The sequence below is a fragment of the Ambystoma mexicanum genome, chromosome 12 (genome assembly GCF_040938575.1).
Source record: "Ambystoma mexicanum isolate Mex_15411 chromosome 12, UKY_AmexF1_1, whole genome shotgun sequence".
Classification (NCBI taxonomy): Eukaryota; Metazoa; Chordata; class Amphibia; order Caudata; family Ambystomatidae; genus Ambystoma; species Ambystoma mexicanum.
In genome coordinates this window covers 655,339,057-655,364,644 of record NC_090936.1, presented here as the reverse complement: position 1 = coordinate 655,364,644, position 25,588 = coordinate 655,339,057, and the positions used below count along the sequence as shown (strand labels likewise).

The 25,588-nt window shown below is 46.2% G+C and overlaps 1 protein-coding gene across 1 annotated transcript in view; it reads right to left on the bottom strand.

Moving 5' to 3' along the window:
- Positions 1 to 25,588, bottom strand: part of PIK3CG (phosphatidylinositol-4,5-bisphosphate 3-kinase catalytic subunit gamma) — a 380,321-nt gene that overhangs the window by 237,810 nt on the left and 116,923 nt on the right. Inside the window, exon 5 of the mRNA XM_069629131.1 lies at positions 9,699 to 9,802. Coding sequence (XP_069485232.1) covers positions 9,699 to 9,802 — 104 coding nt within the window. The remainder of the gene's footprint in view (positions 1 to 9,698; positions 9,803 to 25,588) is intronic.

Genomic DNA, 25,588 nt, shown 5'->3' with positions numbered 1-25,588 from the left:
ACCACGTGTTGCCATTTGGCAATGGTCTCCGACCTTTTCCACCTACATAACTAGCGCAATACGTCTGTTTGGTCCTTGCAATTAAGACCTTCAGTTCATGCGAAGGACCCAAAGCTTTTCTAAGCGCTCTAATCTCACGGCGCATATGCCTTTTATCATTCTGTATCTTAATGTAAAAAGGTGCCAATTTTCTTCTGCCACATACAAAGGAGCATCTGGCCGGTATTGATCCAAACTTAAGGATAAAACCAGAAAGCCATTTCACACTCTCCTCAGCAGAACATTGTGAAGCGCCAAGTGGAAAGGCTTTTCCCCACGGCCAGAGAGATGGTTTCGGCATTCTTGGAAGAACGTACAAACAAGGGGCAGCCCACTTTGGAGCATATAGGTAGATGTATATAGTTGAGTGTAAGTTGTAGATTGCATATGTAGAGATTCGATCATTTTAATAATGAATTGTAAGGATGCTTTCAACATTAGTGATTTATATGATATTGTACTTTTGAAAATGATCCCAGCCTCAAAGAGTACTGTTTTAAATTAAATCGAATTTGCACACGGGGAATACATGCGATGTACAGTCCAGCGTTTAGTTTGTAATGAATAAGAAGAAACGTAAAAAGGGGCACCACATGGTCCGGGTCGTCCATAGTTTCCGCCTGTGCCATTGTGTATCTATATATGATGTGAAGTTGATGTTCTGTTGACGTTTCAATCCGATTCACTCTTGCAGAAATGCAATACGTTCTGCATAGCTTGTGTTGAAATCTAAAATTATATTTAGATAGAAGCATCATCTACCAATGCAAAAGCCCCTCTCCAATTTACATGTTCACATCAAATAAGACAGTGCTACTTCAAGTCTTCCTTATCCTTAAAAGACTGGCATGTCCAATGTGAAATACTCCATGAAAGTGAGATATCCATCACATACAATGCTGTTGTTAACCATGCATTACACTGCTATGCAAATTGGAACTTGTTCAGAGGTCCTTTTTCTATTTTGCATAATGTATGCTTCCGCCATGTTTCCTTCTGATCATTTCGGTGTCCGTTGTACTGTTGTCATGTTCCTGCTACTTCTCTGTTTAGCTTTAATGAGAGTCAAACATATGCAAGGAGTTTCGTTTACTCCATTACAGGGTGGCGTGGGTGGTATTTTACTATTTTACTAATCCACAATATGTAAAACCTTGGCTGGAATTGTGAATCCTTATGTAATGTTCTGGCTTGCCGAGGAAGGGAAGTCACTTCGCTAATTCCATGTGTACAGACATGTAAGCCGCCAAATTAAGGCAGCACTTAAGTGATTGGTGCATTTTACTTTGAATACTCTTCTCCAACATTGGGAACTTACCCAGAGTTACTCCCCTGTGTTAAAAAATGCATTGATTACCCTATGACTCTGAGCGTCTTGGTTTCAATGTACTGGGTGACCTGCTTCCTTGTAGACCAGGGGTCTGCAACCTTTGGCTCTCCATATATTTTGGACTACAACTACCATAAGCCCTAGCCATCTTAGTCAATGATGAGGGACCATGGGAGTCGCAGTCCAAATCATCTGGAGAGACACAGGTTTCAGACACCAAATTCCACTGATGAGTGCTAATGAGAGTGAAACACATGTCTGGAATTGTTTTTACTGTGTTTCTGGGTGACTTATTTATCAATTCTAAAGATGTAGTGCTTTGCCAGGGGTGGTAAACATTTGTAATGTTCCTGTTTGGCATGGCTGGTAAATCACCAATGTGATGCTTAAAGACTTTGACAGAATACAGGCATGTGAGTGAGCACAATAGGATGCAGCTGGTGTAATGTATGTGTTTCACCTGGAATACTCTCTGCCTAAAATGAGAATTACTCAAACTAACATTTGTTTGGGAAAAGAAAACACAGATGATATGGTAACAAGCTTCTCTGAGTGTCTGGGATTTATAAGCATTTGTAGCATCATATACTGATGGTTTTAATCAACCATTGTTATTTCAGATACTTTGTCATCCTCTGGCAAATGACAGAGCCTGCTTTTCATCTGTATTCTGCTGTGTTTAGAAATCAATCAGCGCTCATGCTGAAAGGCTGGCATGGGGCAAGCAAATGCTCATCATGGCTCATTCTTTATTAATGAGCGACCCAGGCGAGCCTTCTCAATTGACCTTAAGAACAGACAATATGCTTCTGTGCAGGAAGCTCAAGTTCAAAGACACTCGAGTTTCTTGCAGGAACCCATCGGGCGATGGGAGACTGAAGGAGAGGGAAAGGGGGCCAAATGAAGGGAGCCCGGCATAGAGAGACAACAGAGGGCTACCAGGATGGAGGGGAGGGGGCAAGACACATGCATTCACCAAGTAAAACACGTCACTACCATATGCAGTACTCCTTGGTGCAAATGTAGCCACGTTGCAACGAAAGAACACAGGAAAATGATCTAAGCAAGTAAACTTGAACCAAGGAATGTTCATGTTATCCGTGGACAGCCCCATGTGGGCCAGGCATACCACTGGGGTTAAGGTGTGATATTCTAGGGTGAAAGCAGCCGTGTAAGAGGATGACAATAACTATGTGTTCTATCCTGAACCCTCGAATACTTTCCTGCGTGATGTCACTGAGAGAATGCTGACTGTGTGTCTGGAACGTTTGTATGTGAACTATGTTCCAGCCCAGGCAGTTGAAGATGTAAGACTGAGTGGTCGGTGCCAGTGGGTCCCCTTTGGGGTTCAGCCCTGATCCTGAGCTACCTACTGGTTTCAACTTAAAAAAACAGAACTTGAAGGATCTTACCTGCTGCCTCCTGGAGTCATCTTTACAACACTATGCCATTAAAATGCAACATTGGAAGACCACAATATGTTTACAAAACAGTCTGGTGCGAGACATGATTTAAAAGAAAATGAAAAATACCTCAATATTTTAATGAATCATTTTTCTTAGATTCGTATAGAAAAAAACACGCAAGCAACATACCCATGATAACAAGGCAACAAAACACATTTAGAATAAACAGTATTACCAACAATGTGCACAAAACCTGGAAATCTATATACAAAATGTAATCAACCGATTCTTATATTGTAATAGGACAATCTCTAGACTATCCACTCTATGGACTATAACAAGGATTAATTCCGGCAGTATACCGGCAATCTACCCCTACCGTTTACGCTGCCTGATATCCTGGTATTTTCGGCATATCACAAGCAGCGGAAAGGCCAGTATGTTCCCATTCCCTAGAGCTCCATGGGACTCCATGCATGGGATCACCGGGATCACTGGCACCAGTAGTACCAGTGCCAGTGATTGTGGCATGTATTTGCCAGTAGGGGCCTGATTTACCAGCACCTCAGGCCTGTTGGTAAATCAGTACCCCCGATCCACAAACTTGTGTTTTCCCGGTCCGGAAAAAATGGCACTGACAGAATTACCAGCAATTTTGCCTGCATTTTTTTCGAACTGGGGATCTTGTAATGAGCTGTGAGTCTATAACAATAATCGTCCAGGACACTTAAATCTTATTGCATGATGACAGTCAATTTAAGAAATTAAGTTTCAGACTGTTTTCCGACCTAAATTAGTAGCCACATCTGAATTTCCTTTATTGGGATTCTAGTAGTACACCAAAGGAAATTCTGTGAGAGAGACAGTGCGAGGAGTCGCCTTCTCTGTATGAACATAAAGCATTTCTTGGCAATCAAAACACCACCACACAGAATATTGGGCTTGCTACCTTATGATTTAGTTCCCGGTCCGGAACCAATACACCTCCCAGCTCATATGGAAGGCACAACATATCCAGCATGATGTACAGGAGTTTGTCTGCGTAGAGTATCTAGATGATCATCTCCCTAATTTGAGAAAAATATGTTCCAGTGATAATATTCAGTACATTTTTAAACACACATAGAGGTCTGGTTACTGTCACTATCTTAACTGGAGAAATCATTCCCATCAACGAGATAGATCTGTTACTTTCTCTTCCAGGGCCACCTATGTCCTGATATAACTGTCCACCAATAATGACCTTCGTGGAAACCATAATACCCAGTTAGCAAAATGTATCCTCACATCACCCACAGGAGAAGATCAGACATTCCTCAATGTATTCTAAAACTTGCCAAGTCACCATAAGAGTTGGCATCTGCTACAATTCGTTTTTGAATATTTCACGTAGCAGCACGTTATCTGTGTATAATGACAAGATATTTTTCCTAGAATTTAAGTGCAATCCCCAATCTGCCTGGCAGTACCCAGGTAAGCATGCACGTGTCTCTCTGGCCAAAGCAAATAGGATAGGGGAAAGTGTATATACCTTTTGGATACTTCTAAACATTGCGAATGTAGGAGAAACTGTGCCATGCGTAGGTACCATAACCCTGGGAGAACCATAGAACAGTTCAACCATGGCTAAAACGTGCAAAACCAGATCTGAATACTGCAACTCCTTAAATCGAAAACGTTTTTTGACATAGCTGATCATTGCTTTTATTGCTGGGGTGTCAAGGTCTGCATTTTGCAATCGATACACTAGTTTATGCAGGTTACTGTGACAAAAAGACTACTGCGCTGCTGGAATACAGGAATGGGTAGTGGCTAAACACCCTACTCAACCCCACGCTGCTACTAAATCAGTAGTAATCACACTCATAAAGGTGAAACAGGCGCATCCTGGATGTTATACCTACGTCACCTTACGTGGTAGCAGAGGCGGAGGGCAGGCTACATCTCCAGAAGCGGTGTGAGCTAATCACAGCTGCAACCTAAACAACGTAAGAACAATGGCTCCAAAATAAAAGAATGTTCAATCAAGGCTCTGTAAAAATATAGACTTTTACACACTCACCCAAACCCACCTTTATAAAGAAAACACAGAAAATGTAGACTGTTGTAGATTGGTGCTCTGGGTAGATGAGTGGGGGTGTTCAGGCACCCAATTGGCACAATGTCAATGTTTAAGCATGTCCCAGAAGAAAAATGCAGAGAAGATGGGCTTAAAAGTAGCTATGGTCCAAAAGGTAGACCACAGAGACTAGGCCACACCACAGTTCCTTATTTCTGTATTTGGGGGGTTGACAGTGTCAAACCAGGCTTCTAGGAGCTTCCTGAGGCGGCATCAGTTTGGTCGACTGTGTCCAACATGTGGTGCGTTCCAAGGAGCAATGGCACGTGGCACGAAAACGCTTGGGGCAACTAGGTGGCATCCAGGTTGGTGTAGCTCACAAGCGGTCCAGTGTGAGAATCAGGGCCTAGAGCTGTTCTTTGACTTCTGGGTTGCTGGGAGGCACAATTCAGGGTCTCCTGGGATACAGTGAGTACTTCGGTCCTGCACTCTCACTCCAGGGCTCTTAGTTGGCACCTACAGGGGATCCTTAACCTCCTGTAAACAGAAGCCTGCTTCAAGTACAGCCAGTAGAAAATCCAGCAGACACCCCATTGCTCTCCTCTGCCTTCAATGCCTTCTGTCTTCAACTCTATGGCAGAGGACTTGAAATGGACTGCATTCCCAATAAGGGTCCAAAAGTCTATCCTTCTTCTATTGATGGTCTAAAGTAGGAATGTACTGAATAGTACATTTAAGTATTCGGCCAAATAACAGATAGTTCAACAAGTATTCTGCCGGAGCGAATACAAAGCTGAAAAGTTGCCTTTTTAATAAATAAAGTTGTGCAGACAAGAAAAACACTTTTGTAAATAAAAACACACTTTAAAATATGTACATCCATGCTTTCTTGTATTTCTTTTCTTTATTGTCCACTACAGATATTTCTATAAACCCTGAAAGGAATACGTTATCAGCAAATAAACTCCTCAAAAACGACAGTTTGTATTTTTGTGTATTCCTAGGGCTTCCCCTGTTGGGCAGGGCCCGATTAAGTAAGAATAGCCCAAAAGAATAGTATTTGTGTATGCAATCAATGTGAGGGGAGACTGGCATGTGTCTACTTGTACTTTCAAATGTTCCTTTTGGGCCTGACCCTCCTTAGCCTTCTGGCTCCAGCAAGGCACTGAAACACAAAAGGAGTGATTACATCAATCAGCACCCTGCGGACTGCTGAAGTGCTACTGAATACAACGCGTTGAGATGCTAAAGCCATGCTTTCTACCCATGGTACTGATTGGGGATGAGGCATGTGAAAAATGTCTTTTCACTCATAGCTAATATTTGTCTTTCTTTTTGCGGGTGGGGTATGTTTGTGGTGTTCTGGGGCATGGCAAAAGACACCGGAAAGAAATATATAGAGAATGCCAAGTGCTCCATGGTTCTCAGTTGACTCTCCAGGGAAGGGGCTGTGCTGATTTTCAGATCTTTAATTGGCACGTGCATGTTTAATTTACTTATTTGTTTCACTTGTACATATATTTGGTGCAATGTTTCTAAATTGTAAACTTTTATCTCCTTATCTTTATTATACAAATATCCCTCTTTTTTTAATTCTCTAATGTTGGGAGGAATATTTCTGCTGCCACAGACTGGGGCATTTTTGTTAAAAAGAAATTTAGCCACGTTCTGTAATAACATCTGTCACTTTTGCTCTATTCAAAGGGACTCATTTTGACAACATGAGAAAGTTGGAGTGCAGGATTTGTAACTGCGTTTCAATATAATAAGCAGATCTCTGCCGCAGGCACACTTCCCACTGAGCCATATCATTTGCTCTTTAACAGTGGCCTACAGGCTGAATACAGTTCTTTGCTGCAGGCACACTACCTCCTGAGCTATTTCACTCAGGGTTTGGAACTTACTGAGATCTCTGCAACAGCTATATTACTCCACTAAATTATATTATATGGATTGGAAATTGTTGGGAATAGAACCTGTAGCTTTCAGATTCCTCACACAGGCCTTCAGCAAATCAATAAGCGCCTACAGAAAATATCATTTTCAGTAGCGACTTCATGAACTACTGTCCAGCTCAGTGTTTTTTAACTGCAAAATACAGCGGAGATCAGAGAAGCAATCAAAATACTGAGGGTTTTGCTTCAGCTCACCCCTCCCTCCCCAGGAAACTACCAGATGAAAGTCTGTCTAGCACATGAAGGGCAGCGACTTTCTTTGCACTTTCACACCTCTGCTCTGCCTGCACTCAATCAAAAAAGTGACAGCAGCATTTGTTTAATGATCCTTTTAAAGAATGAACATAACATGCCTGAATGATTTCAAGCACGCAGTAAAAGCAGCACTTAATGTATCATGTAGGGGAAACTATTTGGCTTTGCGTGATAATTAATAAAGTATTCGGCCGAAAACTTACTCGAAGCCAAATTTCAGTACACCCCTAATCTAAAGATGACTCAAAGAATGAGGGTGTGCCTCTCTCCTTTTAAAGGCAAATAACAGAGGGGATTGGTTTGAACCATGCTTGCTGTAAGAGACCCAAACCGCTGTTGTTGTAACAATTGCCCTTTGCCCTTTGACATCATACCCAGAGTATCTTGTCCTGCAGGGAATTGAGGGGACATGAAAAAGGAAGAGAGCCCTACCAGAATCAAAATGTTGGAGCGCTTCACCAGGCCTACCTTCCCTCTCTGCCTACTCTAACACCACCCCTTTCCCATACCTGCTGACTTCAAAGGGACTCCAGTGATCAGATACATGGAGTTAGGCTGGCGTTGTTATGTCAGTGATGAGTCTGAAACACTATTCTCAGGAGGCGTGCAGAGGCTATTTCTATGCCCTGTGGGGCAGGTTTTGCCCTTCCTGCTGGAGAATCAAAGGAGCAGCATCCTGTCTATTGCTTCACGTAGCATCTGTGGAGACAGTTAGCCTAGACACAAATAAACATCAGCCCTCTCACAGCTGGCCCTGTTCACAAAGCTGACACTGGTGTGATATCTAATTGCTGTGGCTGTATAATTATGTGTCTTTAGCAATCACCATGCCACAACCAATGCATAACTTATATTTAATGTACTTTCTACCCGACTATCTAAGACATACAATCAAGCTAATTTTGATCAGAGGCGCAGAAGAATAAAGAGCCACCTCGGCCTGTAGGAACTTTACATTCCAGTAACAGTCAGGAATGCACAAGTGAACTTTAAACCTGCACGTTTGCACTATAATTTTGGCATGGACATATATGGAAGTGGGGTTGGATTATCAGGCCTCCTTTTCAGCAACAGAATTTCCTGCATTATACCTTGGAGTTAAGAAAAAAAAAACAATATGGAAGACATCTGTTTGCATGAATAGATGAATAGTGCCAATGTCAAAACATTACACCCATTCACTATCTCTAGACTATACCCATTTGTATATAGGTAGCTGTATTGATTCTCACTATGTATAGGTTTTCTCTACCTCTACAATCGCCTAGCAACACTTTGTGCCGGTATTTGTTGTATTTATTTATTTATTTATTTATTACATTTGTATAGCGCACAGGCAGCCCTCAGGCATCGCAGCGCTGTTACTTGTGGGGATCTTAGATACATGGAGAAGTTGGAGGGATACATGACAGCTATACTTTCTTAGTTACATCACATAAATGAATATTTTCTTATTTACAAGACAGGCATATTCTTTTATTTACATAGGATACTTTCTTACATAGGATACGTTCTTAATTATATCACAGGAATACTTTTTATTTTACATTACAATAATATTTAGTTTGTTACATCACAAGAATACTTTTATAAATGCACGGCAGGCATACCTTCTTAGTTACATCATAGGACAGCTTACTTAGTTACATCATAGTAGCACTTTTTTAGTCATATGACAAGAATCTTGGTTACATTACAAGAATATTAGTATGAAGAGGGTTGGTTTGCTCCCAAGAATTGCGCACACAACCGAGAATTATAATGCTCAATTAGGCGTAGTTTAATGCAGTTTGAAGAGAGCCAACACGTGTTTCGAGCAGCAAGCACTTCTTCCAAGGCTGTAAAGTTATGAGCATATTTTGTACATTTTTGACAATCAATTATTGGGATAAGTAACAGTTATACATCAGTCAGGTCCAAAAACCATGGAGTTAACATAAGGGTGGCATATAATATAACCAATACAGCATTTCCCAACAAGATATGCCAGATTCAAACCAACCCTCATCATAGTTTATGTATGTGCATACTGTATGCAGGGTGTTCACACACTGCTCCCTTCTGCTGCCGGTCAACCATCTTACTCTTTGGTCAAGTGCGCCTAACCTCAAATTTTCCTTTCTGCCACACTCTCTTTTCAAGAATATTAGTAGTTTGCAAGGCGGCAGCGGCATTGCCTGAAGGCCGTGTACATGTAGGAAAAAGAGGGGGTGGGGGGGTGATCCTGAGAGAGGGTGGCTACATTCTCACAGGCGGCTGTTGAAGTAATTCCCGCAGTGGGAGAGTGCATGGTGCCTACCCACGTCGCAAGGACGCTATACTATCACTTTTCATCATGTGTGGGGACACTTCCTGTCATGATTGTGCTGTGACTGCCAAAAATGGGTTTTCTGGCAGGTAAACCTTCCTGTAGTGCACTTTTCATACAATATGCGAAACAATTAGAGGCAGGAGAACATGGATGGTTGTGCTCAGCTGGCTCGGAAACAAAAAAAACCTGTGTTGACACCAACCCTATAACCAAGAAGTACTTAAAGCTAATGGGAGTCTTGATTGTGTTCTTGTGAAAGTTAATAGAATGATGAATTAATCAACATGCAATGAAGCATTTTCCAAAATATAATGCATTTGTAGTGAAAGGAAACCATATTTACCACCAGTGCTCCAGCTCTCATTCCGGGGTCATAGGGAACTCTAAAGCTTTCCGGGAAGTTGGAACCCTCCAGTTTTTCAAGCTTTTGTCTGAGCTGCGCTATCACTGGAAACAAAACAACAGAAAAGAAAGTGTTACGGCATTACATTCACAAGGCAGGTGCAGTTGCTAGAGCCAATTTATATTTACGTTCCTTTGTATATACCAATAGCATTAAAGAATCCCATTTTGCTGCTCCTGAACACATAGCATTATATTTTTAGTAAAGTTTTTAACCCCCTGCAATGGATAATGCTTTTCGACTCAGTGGGCTAATTTGTCCTATGGAGTTGCCATCTAACATACATTGGTCTTCTCTGCCAGGTAACACAACAAATATCAAACAGTGATTGGGCCACTGGAATCCCGCCTCTTCACAACACCCCACCTTGACCAGTAACTACTGGAGTTATTGCTAAGCCACTAACGAAGAAAGAGCCTTTAAGAGCATTAAACTCTCAATTGCAACAAGGTTAATGTGCTGCTTTTGCCAAACATTGATGCACAAGAGAAAAGAATAAACAGACAATACAAGTACACGTATACACAAGCAGAGACAGATGCTTATTTGTCATGTAGCTTCAGTGTTATTTGAAAGGCAACTGTGCGTTTAAGTGTGCTCATATGTGATTTATGTCGTGCAAACCTCGCTAGCGAGCAATAGAGCACTGTACAAACAAGCAATGGCAAATTCAATGTGTTGTTTTTTGCAGATGCTCTGCCATGTGATTCTGCACATCCCAGCTGCTGGCTTTTTCCTCAGACCTAGGAGGAGACTGGAGGCATCCGCTGAGTGTGTGGCTATGGACTTAAGTCAGTTGGGTAATTATCTTTATTCTGTGAAAAGGTGCAAAGCGGCTCTCTTGCCTGCATAGAACATCTGGCTGCATTTGCAATTATGACAATTATGTGTGAGTCCCTCATGTCCAGATTTACTTAGTACTACATTATTATATGATCAGAGGCCTGCAAATCCTCCCATCTCTTTAAGCAGAATGAAATTTACCATGTCAATTCAGACACGTGTGCATTCATTTCCCTGGTTGCTATGAACACATGAAAAACACTTATTCAGCATATTATAAGTTAGCACTCATTGAGATACCATTTCCTGCACCATGTGTGTTCTGAGGTTTTAATCACTAAATATAAAATGTCCAAAAAGCATCGACTTTTGTGCATATGTCTCTTCATGTCAATTTCTAGTCATTGTACATGTAAAACATGTATAGAATCATTTAATTTAAACTTTAATATAAATTTGTATTTCGTTATCAAAGCCATTCCCTGAAAACAACCATTTGTCCATTTTGATAAAAACTAGCATTCATTGAAATGAGATAATGGCTTGAGTCTAGAAAAACGAAATGAGTGTGCTTTCTTAAAGCAAATCAAGTTCTTATCTTTGACACTTATGCCTTCTTAAAATCACATTTTATTAAACAAGTTAAAACATGTTGAGAAATCAAACATGCTTAGTTAATAAATTCAGGTGCTTGATCAAAAGCATATGTCAGCTAATTACCACTTTCTATTTCATGGCTGGCACAACATCCTCATTACAGTTACTGTCACGTGTGTTAAAATCTCTAAAATACTGCATCTCAGTACAGTTTCTGTCATGTGTCATGTGCCTTACATTCTGCCTGGTTCCATGTTCGTAGGATCACTTGTACATCTGCACGCTGGATCTTGAATCTCTCCTTGGGTATTTCTGTTATGGTCGCCCTGCTAGGATCTGCTTCAATATCGCTTCTTCTTCTCTGCCCACTCACCCATGAAAATCTCCCCTGGTTCTGTGTGTGTCTGGGTGCCTCTCTGTGTGTGTCTGTGTCTGCCTGTGTTGCTGTGGGTTTTCATATTTTCTATTTGGAATCCACCGCCCAAGTTGCTTTTTTGTTTATATTTAAACTCTTTTGGGGGCAGAATGAGATGTTTTGAGTTCACATCCATTCTAATTTAAACAATGTAAATTGCTTATTTTAAACAATTACCTTTTATTTTGAACATGTACTATGTTTTAAAATAAACAATATTGCACTTACCTTAATGATCAGGCTTCAGTTTACTACACACGCCATTTTGCTTAATCACGTAATTTAATCACAAGTGCTGTCACTAAGGTCAACTGTAAAACATCATTCGGTAGGTATTACGTGTGAACTAGAGATTCCAAACTGGTTTACCTTTGTGTTCTGTAACACATTTAGAGAGTTGCTCCCCTCTACCCAAGGGGGAGCCATCCCTTTTGGGACTACGGTGGTGTTCCCGCTAAGCTTAACACCACCTAAGGTAGGGCAAGCAGGATCCCACTGTGGGTGACCCTACTTAGTGGACATGCAATTCCTGAGCAGGGATATGTGTTAGTCTCCTTTTTCTCAGGAAGCAAACGCATGTGTTGGCTATCTAGGTATTGCAAGAGACAACTGTGTAAATATCTCTACAGAAATCGTTGGTGTGGTTTCTGATCGTTTACTGTTGCCAATGGATTGGCCCACCTCATTGTAGGGAGCAACATAAAGGTCCTGTGAAACAGACACAGAAGGAAGTCGCGCTGACCGAGGAGAGAGACGCAAGCCTGCAGATTAATGCAGTAGAAGGTACGTCCTACGAGGCGGAGCCAGGAAGCTTCACCACACACACAGTGTGGATAGCCAAGGAGCAAGAAAGCCCACAGAGTGCTGCAGCCTTCTTCGAGTCTGGAAGCCAGAGAAGCTCTGGCCTGCCCAACGAAAAAGAAGCATGGCAAAATGTAAAGTGGTCAACCAGTGCCCACTGGAAATGATGCCAAGGTTCTGCACTGCCCCGATGGGAAGAACCTACGCAAGCGCAAGCAAACCGACAAGGAAGACCGTAGGGAATCCGGAGTCACGGTCGCACTGGCCGAGGCGACCGCCTTCCCTGAGGAATGCTGCAGCAACTAGCAAGGTACAAGGTGCTTTTAGGGAACCGGGAGGAGGGCGGAGAGACCCTACCATTGCCCAAGATGGGGCGGAATGAAAAGCACTCCAAGAAACACTAAGAAGAAGAAGACGGGATCAGCTTTTCTGTCCTTCTCATATGCAAAACATGTGCAGCTAGGTTACTGTTTCTTAAATTCTACTAGGACTGGGTAACAATCACTGATATATTGCTCTTGTCACTGAGAAGTGAGTAGTGATGAGTTAGTCAGAGGTTAGGCTGGTATCTCTGATATGCTGGTTGGATAGGGACAAAATCATTCACCTTTCAGCCTCACGTCTAAAAGCTCAGCAAGAATTTAGGGCGTCCCAGGTATCATGGTACTCCATCCCCCAGTATTTATGTTTTAGAGTCAAAATGGCACCCCGTGGTGTTCTTCTGCTGCTGGTGCCCTACGTTGCTGCCTTGAATTGCTTTATTGTTGCACGGCTCAAGCTGATGTGCAATTGGTCACATATTATTTTGTCTTCCACTACGCTGACAAGGCTTTGCAAGTGTAAATCCTAAAACCAGCATTTTTAGGAAAGGAAGGCTGTTAGGGCTATGATGTTGTCAGTTGAATGACAGACATTGCCTCTGAAAAATGACATAGCTAGTACAGGGTCAGTGAGAGGTCAGGCGAGTGCCGGAATGGCAGGGGGCCCGAGGTATGCACAGGCACATGACTGGCTAACATGACGCAAAGGTGGGCGGGGTTGGAGTTATCAGCCACATGTCAAGTCATTGATTCTGTAATGTCAGAGTGGTTGGGAAGGAGCAGGGGTGGACTGGTAACCAAAAGAGGCCCTGGAAATAATTTTCAAAGTGGCCCCATATTACACATTTTAAGCAATCCCAACCCTTTTCCACTGAGAACGTTTGGAAATAAAATTGGTCACCACACAAAAGAAGCCCAGGGTGCAGAGGCCCACCAGGAAATCTCCAGAGTTCCCTATAGGCAGTGGCAACTCAAGCAGCTTTCTCGCATCCCGAGAGCTCCCTTTCACCTTCTCACTCATGGCTTTCACCCCACAGTCCCCCCTCGCCATCAGCGATAAGACTGTTTCCCAGAGGCGTAGACAGGGTAGGGCCTGCGCGGGCACAGATGTCGCTGGGTTGAGCCCCATTACATTAGCTTCAGGCCCCACTTGTTAGAAAATCTTGGCTACGCCTCTCCTCCTTTCACACCCATATTTCAGCAACCTCCCCTGTTGTGGGCGCATGCGTCCTGGTCTACAGGGACCTGGGCCCAGAAGCACTGGGCCTCAATCCTGCAGGGGTCTCTCTGTGTCTCCACAGGCCTCAAGCTCTCCCCACCTTCTCATGTCTGCATAAGGGGGTAGGGCTGCTACACACAGGAGTAGAACCCCCGCAGTACCAGTCTCTTTCACTTTTCACCCCATCTGCTAAGATTTCCGGCAGCCTGCTCCCAGCCTAGCCGGCACCCTCTTACCCAGGGCCACCACCCATTCATCTAGTCCTCTGCATGCCTGGACTTGTAGACCGATAGTGAGATTGCAAGAAAAAACACAACTACAAGTCCCGGCATACACAGGGGCGGTGACTGAAAAGGCATGACTGTCTGATAGTGAGTATGTGGCATGGGACCCCTTGGAGGATTCAAGACATTGGCTGCATATCAAAGCAAATTCAAGCACATAATTTACAGGGCCCATGGGAAAGAGAGCATTAAACCTATCCTGAAAGTGAGTGCCATCCACTGAAATTGGAAAGATGGTTTAGAAGTGAGTGGTAGGAGGTTGCAAGCAGCTGTCGACTGGCCTCATGACATGTGTGAAACATTAATCCAGTCCCTGTTTTTCGGTCATAGCTCTGTGCATGCTGGGAATTGCGGTCTATGTTTACTGACATAAAGTCAGAGATGGCAAAGTACTGCTGGCTAATAAGCCAGACTTGCCTGTTAGTGGCCTCCATGACCTGGACCTGTTGGCAGCCACGTTTTAAACATGAAGAGGCAGAGCCACAAAGAGGTTCCTGCACCTGTGTAATAATTGTAACATGTTCGTAAATGTACCCACCAACAGCCAAAGCAAACTATAATAAGGTGTCTGCTTGCAGCAACAATTGGATTTTTTGGAAAGTGCTGGCAGAGTTAAAGCAGCCTAAGAACGCTGCTAACAGTAAACCTGTCTGGTATTATAAATGCCTCCTACATTGGAGATAACTTAAATACGGGTCACATGGGATAATTATGACATAGAAAAGGCTACATGTGATAAATAGCCACTATTTACCACAAACATCATTTCGCACGTGCCACTTGTGTAATAAATATCCCATACGTTACCAATACAGAATTATGTGCTGTTTTAAGAACATGTGTTATTTAAGTAACCTCGTGTTTTTAGCAGCACCAACGACCTCATAATAAGGCCTTACAATACCAAACGAAAGCAGTTTACAGTGTCCGGTTTTCTCTTTGCAATCTGAGGCATGCAGTTTTGTTTTTTCCTAAATGTTGAGATACAAGCTCCAGGCGTGCAGTTTTGTTTTTTGCATTCTAAATGTCGGACTTCAATTCCCAGCTTGCATGGAAAGTCGGGAATGGGTGCAGGGCTCTGTGCAGACGACAGACTCTTCTGGGAAGTGTCTTTAGTCCTCGGAGGCACCCCCCTAAGAAGATTGTACATGTCGCATGCCAGTAATTCAAGCAGTGGGGCTGCTTGCCGTGCATTTTGGTATTTGTGGTGCAACGTTTATAATGACAAACTCATACAATGCTAGCACAAGAACCAAAATGAAAGAAACAGAAAGGGATGAGCCCCCAAATACTCCCATGGTCTAATGGGCGGAGAAAGGTTCTGGGGACAAAAATCGCGCTTCTCAAGAATACCGAGGAATCCGCGATACAGAGAAACGTGACGACATAAGGGGTTCTAAAATGAGCGCAGGGTTCAACTTAGAAATGAAGTGAGCATGCATCCGATGAGAAAAAGAGACTGTGCTGCATATGAAGACATTCAGTGACTAGACTCGGTGGGTGAAGCATCTGTGAACTCGTGACGCACAGAAAATATTAGCAAGAGGCAGGAACGGCGCCTTCCACTCCCACAAATAGAAACATAACCAGGGATGACGTGGGAAAACATAAAGAAATATGAGAAACGATCAGCTATTGAAAGAAATGGTGAGAAATAGAAACACGGCGAGAAATCGGTGAAAGGTGCTGAATAGAACAAACTGAAACTACCCGGACTATAAACCACTGCAAGAAAAAGTGAACCGGTGAGAAAGAGAAACGGAAGCTGAAGATTAGAAGGACATGGACGGTGAGATGTGATGCCCAGCTCGAAGGAGGGGCCCGGGCAGTCGGGGACCCTCCACGCTTTCCATTCGTTTGTGTGGGCAGGAGTTTGCTTCATGCCAAGTGAAGAGGAGCCAAACAACGCGGGTGTGCCTCGTAGCAGAGCACTGCGCTGCATTCCAGAAACCTGCTGGCCACTGCAATCTTCAGTGTGCCGGTGTCTGCTGCTCCCTTGCAAGAGTCGACACACGTGCAGTGTTGCAGTGCGCACTGGCATGGAGAGTGCACTGTGTGCCGTTTCTGGTATGTCCCCTCTCTGGCCTTCCCTTGGCTGGGTACATGGGTGCCTGTCAGGGGCGTAGGAGACACATAAAATCTGGGGGGGGACAGGGGACACCTGGCAGACTTTATTTTGTGTATGAGGGAAGTCCTGAAGGTGGACTTGAGGGAAGTGACGCCCGGAAGATCTCCAGCAAAGCGCACATTGTAAGACCCAGAACAAATGTAATATAGAAAGGACTATATTGCCATGTTGTAGGTGCTGACTGGCAAAACAGGGGGGTCAATGTCATCTGAAAGTTCGAGGCCCCTTTTTTAATGAAATGTTTGAAAGGCCCTTATGCTGCCCACGGGGGACCACCTTGTTTTTCCGGTGGTGACCCACTTGGCAGCAGGGGCGTTGCTAGGGGGGGCTAAGGGGGCTATAGCCCCTGATCTTTTGGTTGTAGCCCCGGACGAATCTCAGGAGCTACAGCCAAAAGACTAGCTAGCCCCCAGTCCCAACAGTTCCGACATCAGCTTAGCCCCGGGTCTTTTCCAGACTTAGCAACTCCCCTGCTTGGCAGTTAACTTGTACCAGCCTCAAGCCCTTGACATAAGTTGCACTATGTTCCCACTTACCCTGTGCCCTTCTTCCCCCAGCCGCTCAGGCGGAACCCTTGGGCCCTTTCCATTAGTTTTGTCAATCATGAGGGGAGAAACTCCCTGCTGTTTTGTTTCATTATGTTGCCATCATTATGCTGCCATGCACATTTTGCTGCCTCAACTCCCATTAAGGGGGTGTTACAGGTCCAATGTTAATGTTCAGGTACAAGGGTGTCAGAGGAATGTATGTTTGTAGTGATTTAGGAAGGCAGTATGCTATTTTTTCAAGCAGGTTTAGTTACTTTTAGGTGAGGTCAGGTCGCTAAGTGGGTAGGCAGAGTACCAAGGTGTGTTTTTCCCCTAACATCTACTCTACCTATCCAATTTTGTTACCCTAACCCTCTTCCCGGTTTCCCTACTTCCCGCTACCGATCCACAACTTCTCCCTAATCCCTCCTTCCCCCACTGGCTGCCACTTGGTCACCTGTAATATCTATCATCAGAAACCCGTGCCAGCCATGGTGGGAGGGTCACACATCCGGCCCCCGAGCTAAACAAGTTGTGCACCCCTGCATTATGGTTGGGGTCCCTAATATGGAACTCCTTTTGGGGGATGTCTGGGATGTTGACCATATGGTTTCCTCTTTACTCGTCAGAAGATGCTTTGCTATTCCATTCATAACACAGCTCCCAAAACCTGTGCAGTTAATTTACATTAGTGCTTAAAAATGCACAGTGCAGCCCCCTAATTATGTAGACATCGGGCCATAGCCATATATGTGAGACACGGCAGCTTCTTCAGAGTTTGCGCTTTGCTCGTTTGCTGGCACAGTTCACCAACCACAGGGTACATTTGCTCTGCTTCCCTGACTCTGCTTCCATTAATTTAGGAAAAGTGTCTTTCTTCCAACTAAGTTAGAGCTGTGCATTTATAATGGAATGGTAGGACAATCAAATTGTCCACCAACAAAATGCTGCCAATTATATAATTCTGCGTTATAACATGACATGTCTTTTCCTGCAGGGCAGTCGACCAGGCCCTAACATGGAAGCTTGAGCCCCCAACATGCACCCCCCGCCGACCAGGCCCTAACATGGAAGCTTCAGCCCCCCACATGCACCCTCCCACTGATCAGGCCCTAACATGGAAGCTTGAGCCCGCCACATGATCCCCCACCAAAGAGGCCCTAACATGGAAGTTTGAGTCCCCCCACATGCACCCTCCCACTGATCAAGCCCTAACATGGAAGTGTGAGCCCCCCACATGCACCCCCCGCTGACCAGGCCCTAACATGGAAGCTTCAGCCCCCAACATGCACCCCCCGCCGACCAGGCCCTAACATGGAAGCTTCAGCCCCCCACATGCACCCCCAGCCGACCGGGCCCTAACTTGGAAGCTTGAGCCCCCCACATGCAACCCCCGCTGATCAGGCCCTAACATGGAAGCTTGAGCCCGCCACATGATCCCCCACTAAAGAGGCCCTAACATGGAAGTTTGAGTCCCCCCACATGCACCCTCCCACTGATCAAGCCCTAACATGGAAGTGTGAGCCCCCCACATGCACCCCCCGCTGACCAGGCCCTAACATAGAAGCTTCAGCCCCCAACATGCACCCCCCGCCGACCAGGCCCTAACATGGAAGCTTCAGCCCCCCACATGCACCCCCCGCCGACCGGGCCCTAACTTGGAAGCTTGAGCCCCCCACATGCAACCCCCGCTGATCAGGCCCTAACATGGAAGCTTCAGCCCCCCACATGCACCACCCACCGACCAAGCCCCAACATGGAAGCTTCAGCCCCCCACATGCACCCCCAGCCGACCAGGCCCACACATGGAAGCTTCAGCCCCCCACATGCACCCCCAGCTGATCAGGCCCTAACATGGAAGTTTCAGCCCCCCAAATGCACCCCCCGCCGACCAGGCCCTAACATGGAAGCTTCAGCCCCCCACAAAACGCTGCCAATTATATAGTTCTGCGTTATAACATGACATGTCTTTTTCTGCAGGTCAGCCGACCAGGCCCTCACATGGAAGCTTGAGCCCCCCACATTCACCCCCCGCCGACCAGTCCCTAACATGGAAGCTTGAGCCCCACCACATGCACCCCACGCCGACCAGGCCCTAACATGGAAGCTTGAGCCCGCCACATGCACCCCCCGCCAGGCAGGCCCTAACATGGAAGCTTGAGGACCCCCACATGCACCCCCCACCGACCAAGCCCTAACTTTGAAGCATGAGCCCCCCACAGGCACCCCCCTGCTGACCAGGCCCTAACATGGAAGCTTCTGCCCCACACATGCACGCCCCCCAACCAGGCCCTAACATAGAAGCTTCAGTCCCCACATCCACCCCCCGCTGACCAGGCCCCAACATGGAATAATCAACCCCCCACATGCACCCCCAGCCGACCAGGCCCTAATATGGAAGCTTGAGGCCCCCACATGCATCCCCCGCCGACCAGGCCCTAACATGGAAGCTTCTGCCCTCCACATACACCCCCTGCCGACAAGGCCCTAACATGGAAGCTTCAGCCCCCCACATGCACCCCCCACCGACCAGGCCCCAACATGGAAGCTTCAGCCCCCCACATGCACCCCCCGCCGACCAGGCCCTAACATGGAAGCTTCAGCCCCCCACATTCACCGTCCACCGACCAGGCGCTAAACTGGAAGCTTCAGCCCCCCACATGCACCCCCCGCCGATCAGGGCCTAACATGGAAGCTTCAGCCCGCCACATGCACCCCTGTGCTCAGCATTGTCTCCCTTATGTGACTCTGGGAATGTACATGATAGGTTGTTGGGTGCAGGTGTGAAAGGGGGCTGGTGGCCATAGATGTGTATACTGAGATCTGGGTAGGCAATACACCTAGAGTTGTAGTGAATAATCGTTCCTCCTACACTAGGCCACATTTAAAGTATCAGCCTGCAATTATGTTTCAGGTTACTTTTGACACACGTGTAGGAATTTACATTTGATTAACTTCTGCGGCCTCCAAAATCATTTTTAATTGGGAAACAGAAATGCTGGGCGTCCTTTCACTAGGATACGTCCCGTTGGTTTGCATTGCTTTTCTGCATAGAATGCTGAGGTCAGTGATGGGGTAACATTTTTAGGGAAGGAGGGAAATCAAGAGGCGGGGCAAGGGGCTACACACTCCAGAACATTCCAGAGATGTTCATGGCATTCTGAGGGCATAGCTCTTTGTAATATGGGGATTGCAGTCTCTTATTCAAAACGGGAAAAGCAAAACCACAAGTCCCAGAATGCAGATGAAAACCGGGACTGGATGGGCAACTCACAGAGGATCTGGTGGTTTCTGACATGTGATGTCAGTATGAGGAAGGCCCCATCATTTGATGGGGACAGGGTATGCAATACAGGAGTAAGGCAGAACTGGACTAAGGCAAAGTGTGCCATGCAGTAGCACCCCGAAACCCAAACCCAGGCAATGCTCACTTTTTTCATTTTCAGCACCTTATATGGGTCATGACTGAGGACCCCAGTAATTATGTTAAAGGCTATGAGGGCCCCTTTGCCTGACTTTCACGTGGCCTGGTAATCTTCAGGGATGTATCCAGCATGTGAGGACCCTTTCAGGTGACATGGAATGCTATGTGGGCCCAGCCCTGCAGAATTATCTAGCACGTCTGCCAGGTGCACAGCAGGAGGGTCCTCCTTATTGGAAAGATAGGAGTGGCTCAAGAAGAGGCAGGGTTGGGATGCTAGGGTGCAGGGGGTCCAGGAAGCTGGGGGGTCATTGAGTGTGAGGAGCCCCAGAGCACTGTCGGAAGAGGACACCACCTCGTGCCGTGCGTGCGTGTCTGGGGCCCTGGTTTGATATAGCCACATGCCCCCTGGGAGACCTGAGATATATGGGAGGGACATTATGCATGCCACACCAGGGAAGAGACTCAGAGTGCAGAAACGATGGGTGTCGCTTGGCTTGAGTAACACGTTTTGCAGCGTGTTAATCTCCGATCCATTCCACTTGCAAGCCCGTTTCTTGGCCTGGCCCTGGTGCACTGCCATTGCCTTTGCAGGCGCTATTGGTCTGGAGGACTGGGGCCAAGGCCAAGGGAACCTGACGCCCCCCACAACTTCACATACTCAGTCACGCTGCCCCCCCTCGTCCAGACAGTCACACAACATAAAACACACACAGACACTATTACCTAGTAATTTACCTAAGCTAGCTATGGCTCGAGTCGAGTCTCTCTCTAGTCTCCCACTCCCTCGCCTCGATAATCAAATTCTGTGGCAGAGTCTCTGCACGCGTCGCTGCTTGGCTGCTCCACTTTGCTCTGGCCTCTGGACAAATGCAGGCTGAGGCTGCGCAGCAGTGCTCTGTGTAGGGGCATTTGCAGTTTGTTCCCCGGCTTGGGCAAGTACCAAATGCGCAGGCGTGTGGCATGCAGCGAGCAGAAGTACTTTAAGCCTACAGTCTGCAGAACTTGTACTTTTGCACAGTGACGGCTGCAGCCTGCAGAACAGGGCTCAAGTCGAGGGTGCACGGGGGGCGGACGGAGTCCACCCACTTTTTTCAGAGGGTGAACTCAGTCCCCCCCCAGCTAAAATGATAAACAGTAAATGTCCTCTTTGAATTTATGCATTAAAGACGACCAGAGGGATCGAACCACAGTGGTCAGGTTTGTAGGCCGAACACTTCACCAGTGCATTATATAACCTGATGAAAAATAACAACTAAAGGTAAAATGTCTTATTTCAGTACTGCAATTCCCAGGGAAAACACTTGTATTGGTTCTTGGATTTTAGAACATGCACATCTTTTAACAGTTTCAAAAACACTATTAGAAGAAAATATCCTCTCTAGGCTTTGTGTGTGTGTTTTTATGAAAGGCAAATGACATTCGTCCTGTGCAATTTGGGTGGTTATGCAAAGCAAATGTAATGAAATGTGAATATTTCACCTTGATATGCTAATTTCTGTTGACGTCACATCCCATTGCATTTGTTGATGTGTCCCCCCCCCACTTAAATGTTTAGGACTTGACCCCTGCTGCAGAAGTATAATTACACGCTGCAAATGTTTACACGATGCATGCACAACACTTACATATTTTATTTACATTTTCTGGGGGGGATAAATGCCATTATATCCCCCCACTTAAAATGGTGGGGGGGATTTGTCCCCTCTGTACCCCCATGTCCTATGCCCATGGTGCCTGTCTGCTGCTTGCTTCCATCCCTCACCTGTCTGAGCCTTGGAGCAGACTGCAGACAGTGCGGCTGCCGCATGCTTCATGTTCATGCACCCTTCCCAGCAGCACCCCGGTGTCCTTCCAGTAGGAACTCATGAATTGCCATATCAAAATGTCCTTCATAATAGAGTAATATTGTGCAGCGTACCTTAGTCGACAATAGAAATCAATCCAATGCGTGCACTGTGCAGGGCACGTGCGGTTCTGGTGCCCAGCCCAGGAGGCCCTCATGCACAGGCGAGCCCAGCTCTGCTGGAAAGAAAAAAAAATGTTCAGCGCCTGCCTCGGTTGGTGGTGGCAGCCGGTACTGCAGGCAGCCAATTCAAGGCAACCCACCCAGGCGGGGGCGGAATCACGCGATATGCTTTTGCATCTGTATACTTCTGCTACAAAGAGGCCCTATGGCCAGAGGCCTACCAGGGGATGTCCCGGTGTCCCGGTGGGGCAGTCCAGCCCTGTCTTTAATCCTCTTCACTCACACATTCCCACTGAACTTCTACCCATCCTTCACTCTGCCAATCCAACCTGCACTAAAAGAGGAGAAAGGAGTTGATGTGGGGCAGGAGGCACACCAAGCTGCATCTGCAGACTCGTTGTTGGGATTCCAATCAGCTGTGCGGTACATTCAAAAATGGTGTGCTTTTGCGGCCAAATGGAACAAAAGTTGAGGAGAGATGCAGAGCAGACGCAGCAGGAAGCAGAACCGGAAATAGACAGACTCGGGTAGGCTACGCTGAAGGAGGCAGGTGCTTCCTACCAGAGTGGAGAGAGACCAGCAGCAGCTTGGTAGAAGCAGAATGGGGACCACAAAGGAGCTGGCAGCAAGGAGTAGGCTGTTGGGAGTGCGGTACGCAGCAGAGCCATCATTTCACCAGCAAGTGAGAGAGAAGCTGGTGGTAACTCCAATACCCCAGGTCTCCTAAAACTCCAGGGCAGACTCGCCAGTATCTCTTGACAGAAGAGGTGCCTGCCGGGCAGGGAACGCTAACCCAGCATCCGAACAGTGCGGCAGCAGTACACCAAAGGTCGGGGATGCCAAGAGATACTGGCGAGTCTGCCCTGGAGTGTTGGGAGACCTGGGGTATTACGACAGGTGTACCCGCAATTACCAGGATGTTTTGAATGTCCGCAATGTAACGTTGGAAGCTTATGTTTAGACAGGTCACCATGTGAGGGATATCAATATGGGGAAAGTTGGAGGGCCTTGCATAGTGGGCTCACTGCCCTAGCCTCAAAGAGGGTGGCTCCCCTCTGGGAGAGCGGTCAAATTGTCCGTATTTGTCACATAATGTTAATGAAAGAACATGATAACCTAAAGGGCAGCAGTTTGGCGTACACACATACCCTCCTGTACTACATATAAACATAACCACTGGAGGATCCCTTGGCATTTGACAACCGAAGTCGAAGTAGAACTGTGAAAAACAGAATAGGAAGGCATCATCGAGAGATGGTATTGCCAACACTGTAGGTTTCAAGCATTTTAGTAGCAATCAAGCCCAAACAACTGCTCAGCAATCCCAAACAACTGGACACAGTGCAAATTTGCATTGACAAGAGGCTTCCCAATGGGACGATTATGCAAGAATGTCACACCGTGTCCGCCATTGATGACACAGTGGCAGGCCTCCAAGGAGCTGTGAAATTCTCAGAAGTTGACCTGCAATCCGGATACCACAAAGTACCACTGCACGAGATGCAAAGATATATCACTACTTTCCCCACCGCAGTGGTCTCTTTGGCTATACAATGTTACATTTTGGGGTTTCATAAGAAGAATAAGTGTTTCAGCTTGTTATGAGGGGAGTTCTCGCTGACCTTGCTAGTGTGTCAAATGTCAGACATGGCATTCTGATTTATGCTGCAACGATACAGGAACATATCACATGGATTTTGGAAGCTTTCTGAAGGCTGAAAGATATCAGACACACACTCAATAAAGACAAGTATGTCTCTTTTACATGAATCCGGATACTCAGCTGATCCAAAGGAAGAGGAGGACGTCAAAGCCATGTCCCCACCATTCCAATCTGAGTTGAGAAAGTTCCTGGCAAAGGTAAATTTCAGTGGGAGGTTCGTACCCAGTCTAATTCTCCTCACCGAACCTTTGAGGCAGCTCACTGCCAAAGACTGTCAGTGGATCAGGTCAGAACGTGACCATCTGGCATTCTTGAATGTCAAACAAGCACTGTCCTCCAAAACCATGATGGCATTATTCCATCTATCAAGACATACTGATGTCATTGTGCAAAATGACCCTGCTTAGCTGGCAGTGGTCCTGACTCAATTGACAAGGGTGCCAGCAGAGAACTTCCTAAGGTGGAACAGTGATAATGTAATGCTCACCTGGTTCCCACGGAGGCGCGGCGTCGACGGCGCAGAACTCTGAAGATGGACAGGAAGGGCCCCTCTATTCTGGCTTCCCTGGCTCGTTGGATACCCTCCTGTACGTGAAAAGGGAGTATTACCAACTGTGGAACAATGCTCAAGCCTCCCACTCCCTTCCAACCCTCCACGATACCTCCTCCACGATTCCCCGTGAAGCCTCACCTTAGGGTTTGGAAGGATGAGCTCTCCATCCTGCTTCTGATGCAGGGGCGCGTTGAAACCCAGTTACTTCACTGGATTGAGGATTGATGGGAGTTCAGGTAAGCTTGACTGTTCAAGTAAGGCGCTGTAAAAGTTCTGTTCAAAAGTTCAAGCTTAATAATAATGTTTGTTGTCTAATTGCAGCAAGCGCTAATGCTTATGTCTTTTTCCCCTTAGGGGCCGGGGTTCGGAGTGCCGGAGATATGGCGCCGACCCGAAGTGGAACAGTTCTGGATGAGCGCTCAGGTAATGTCTTTGCATTCGCTCATTCAATGTCTTTTTTCCCCATAGGGGCCGGGGTCCGGAGATGCCAGGAAGCGGCAGGACCCGAAATGCAGTGGGAATAATACAACAGGTAAGACTTAAAAGGAAACTGAGCTTTCCTTATTCCTTTTCTCCCTCTCACCTTTGTTCTTGTCTTTTTTCCTCTAGGCGCCGGGGCGTAGCTGAATCCGGAAGATCGCTGCTGAAGATGGAAGCGCCTTGCAAAGGTGAGTAAAATGCAGCGCTGCAGCGATTGAAACGAAATGCCTTTAAAATGATGTCTTCCTTTTCAGGGCCGTTGGAGAAATGACTCCGGGATGCAGATTTAGCAGGTAAGGGCTTTTCTTCTCCTATTCTCTTCCTTTCTCCCCTTGCAGGTGTTCCAGGGTGCTGGCAGGCGTGGCTGAAGTCAGGATGCAGGAGCTGACACGGTGAGCGTCCAGCTGCTAGGTGCAGAACAACGCGAAGCATGTGTGGCTGTTAGGGTGGGGTTTAAATAGCCTTGGAAGAAGTTCCTGGTATGTATCCTTCCACCAATCAGGTATGTGTCCTTCCCCGACCACACCCGGGTGGTGAAGTAGTCCCACCAGTTAAATAGTCCCATTCAGGCCTCAAGAGGGCCTGGATGAAGCAGCAAGGTCTGCATCAGGTAAGTGTGCACCCAAGCACTTAAACACATATCCTCTTCTATGAGCCTGGCGCCTACGGC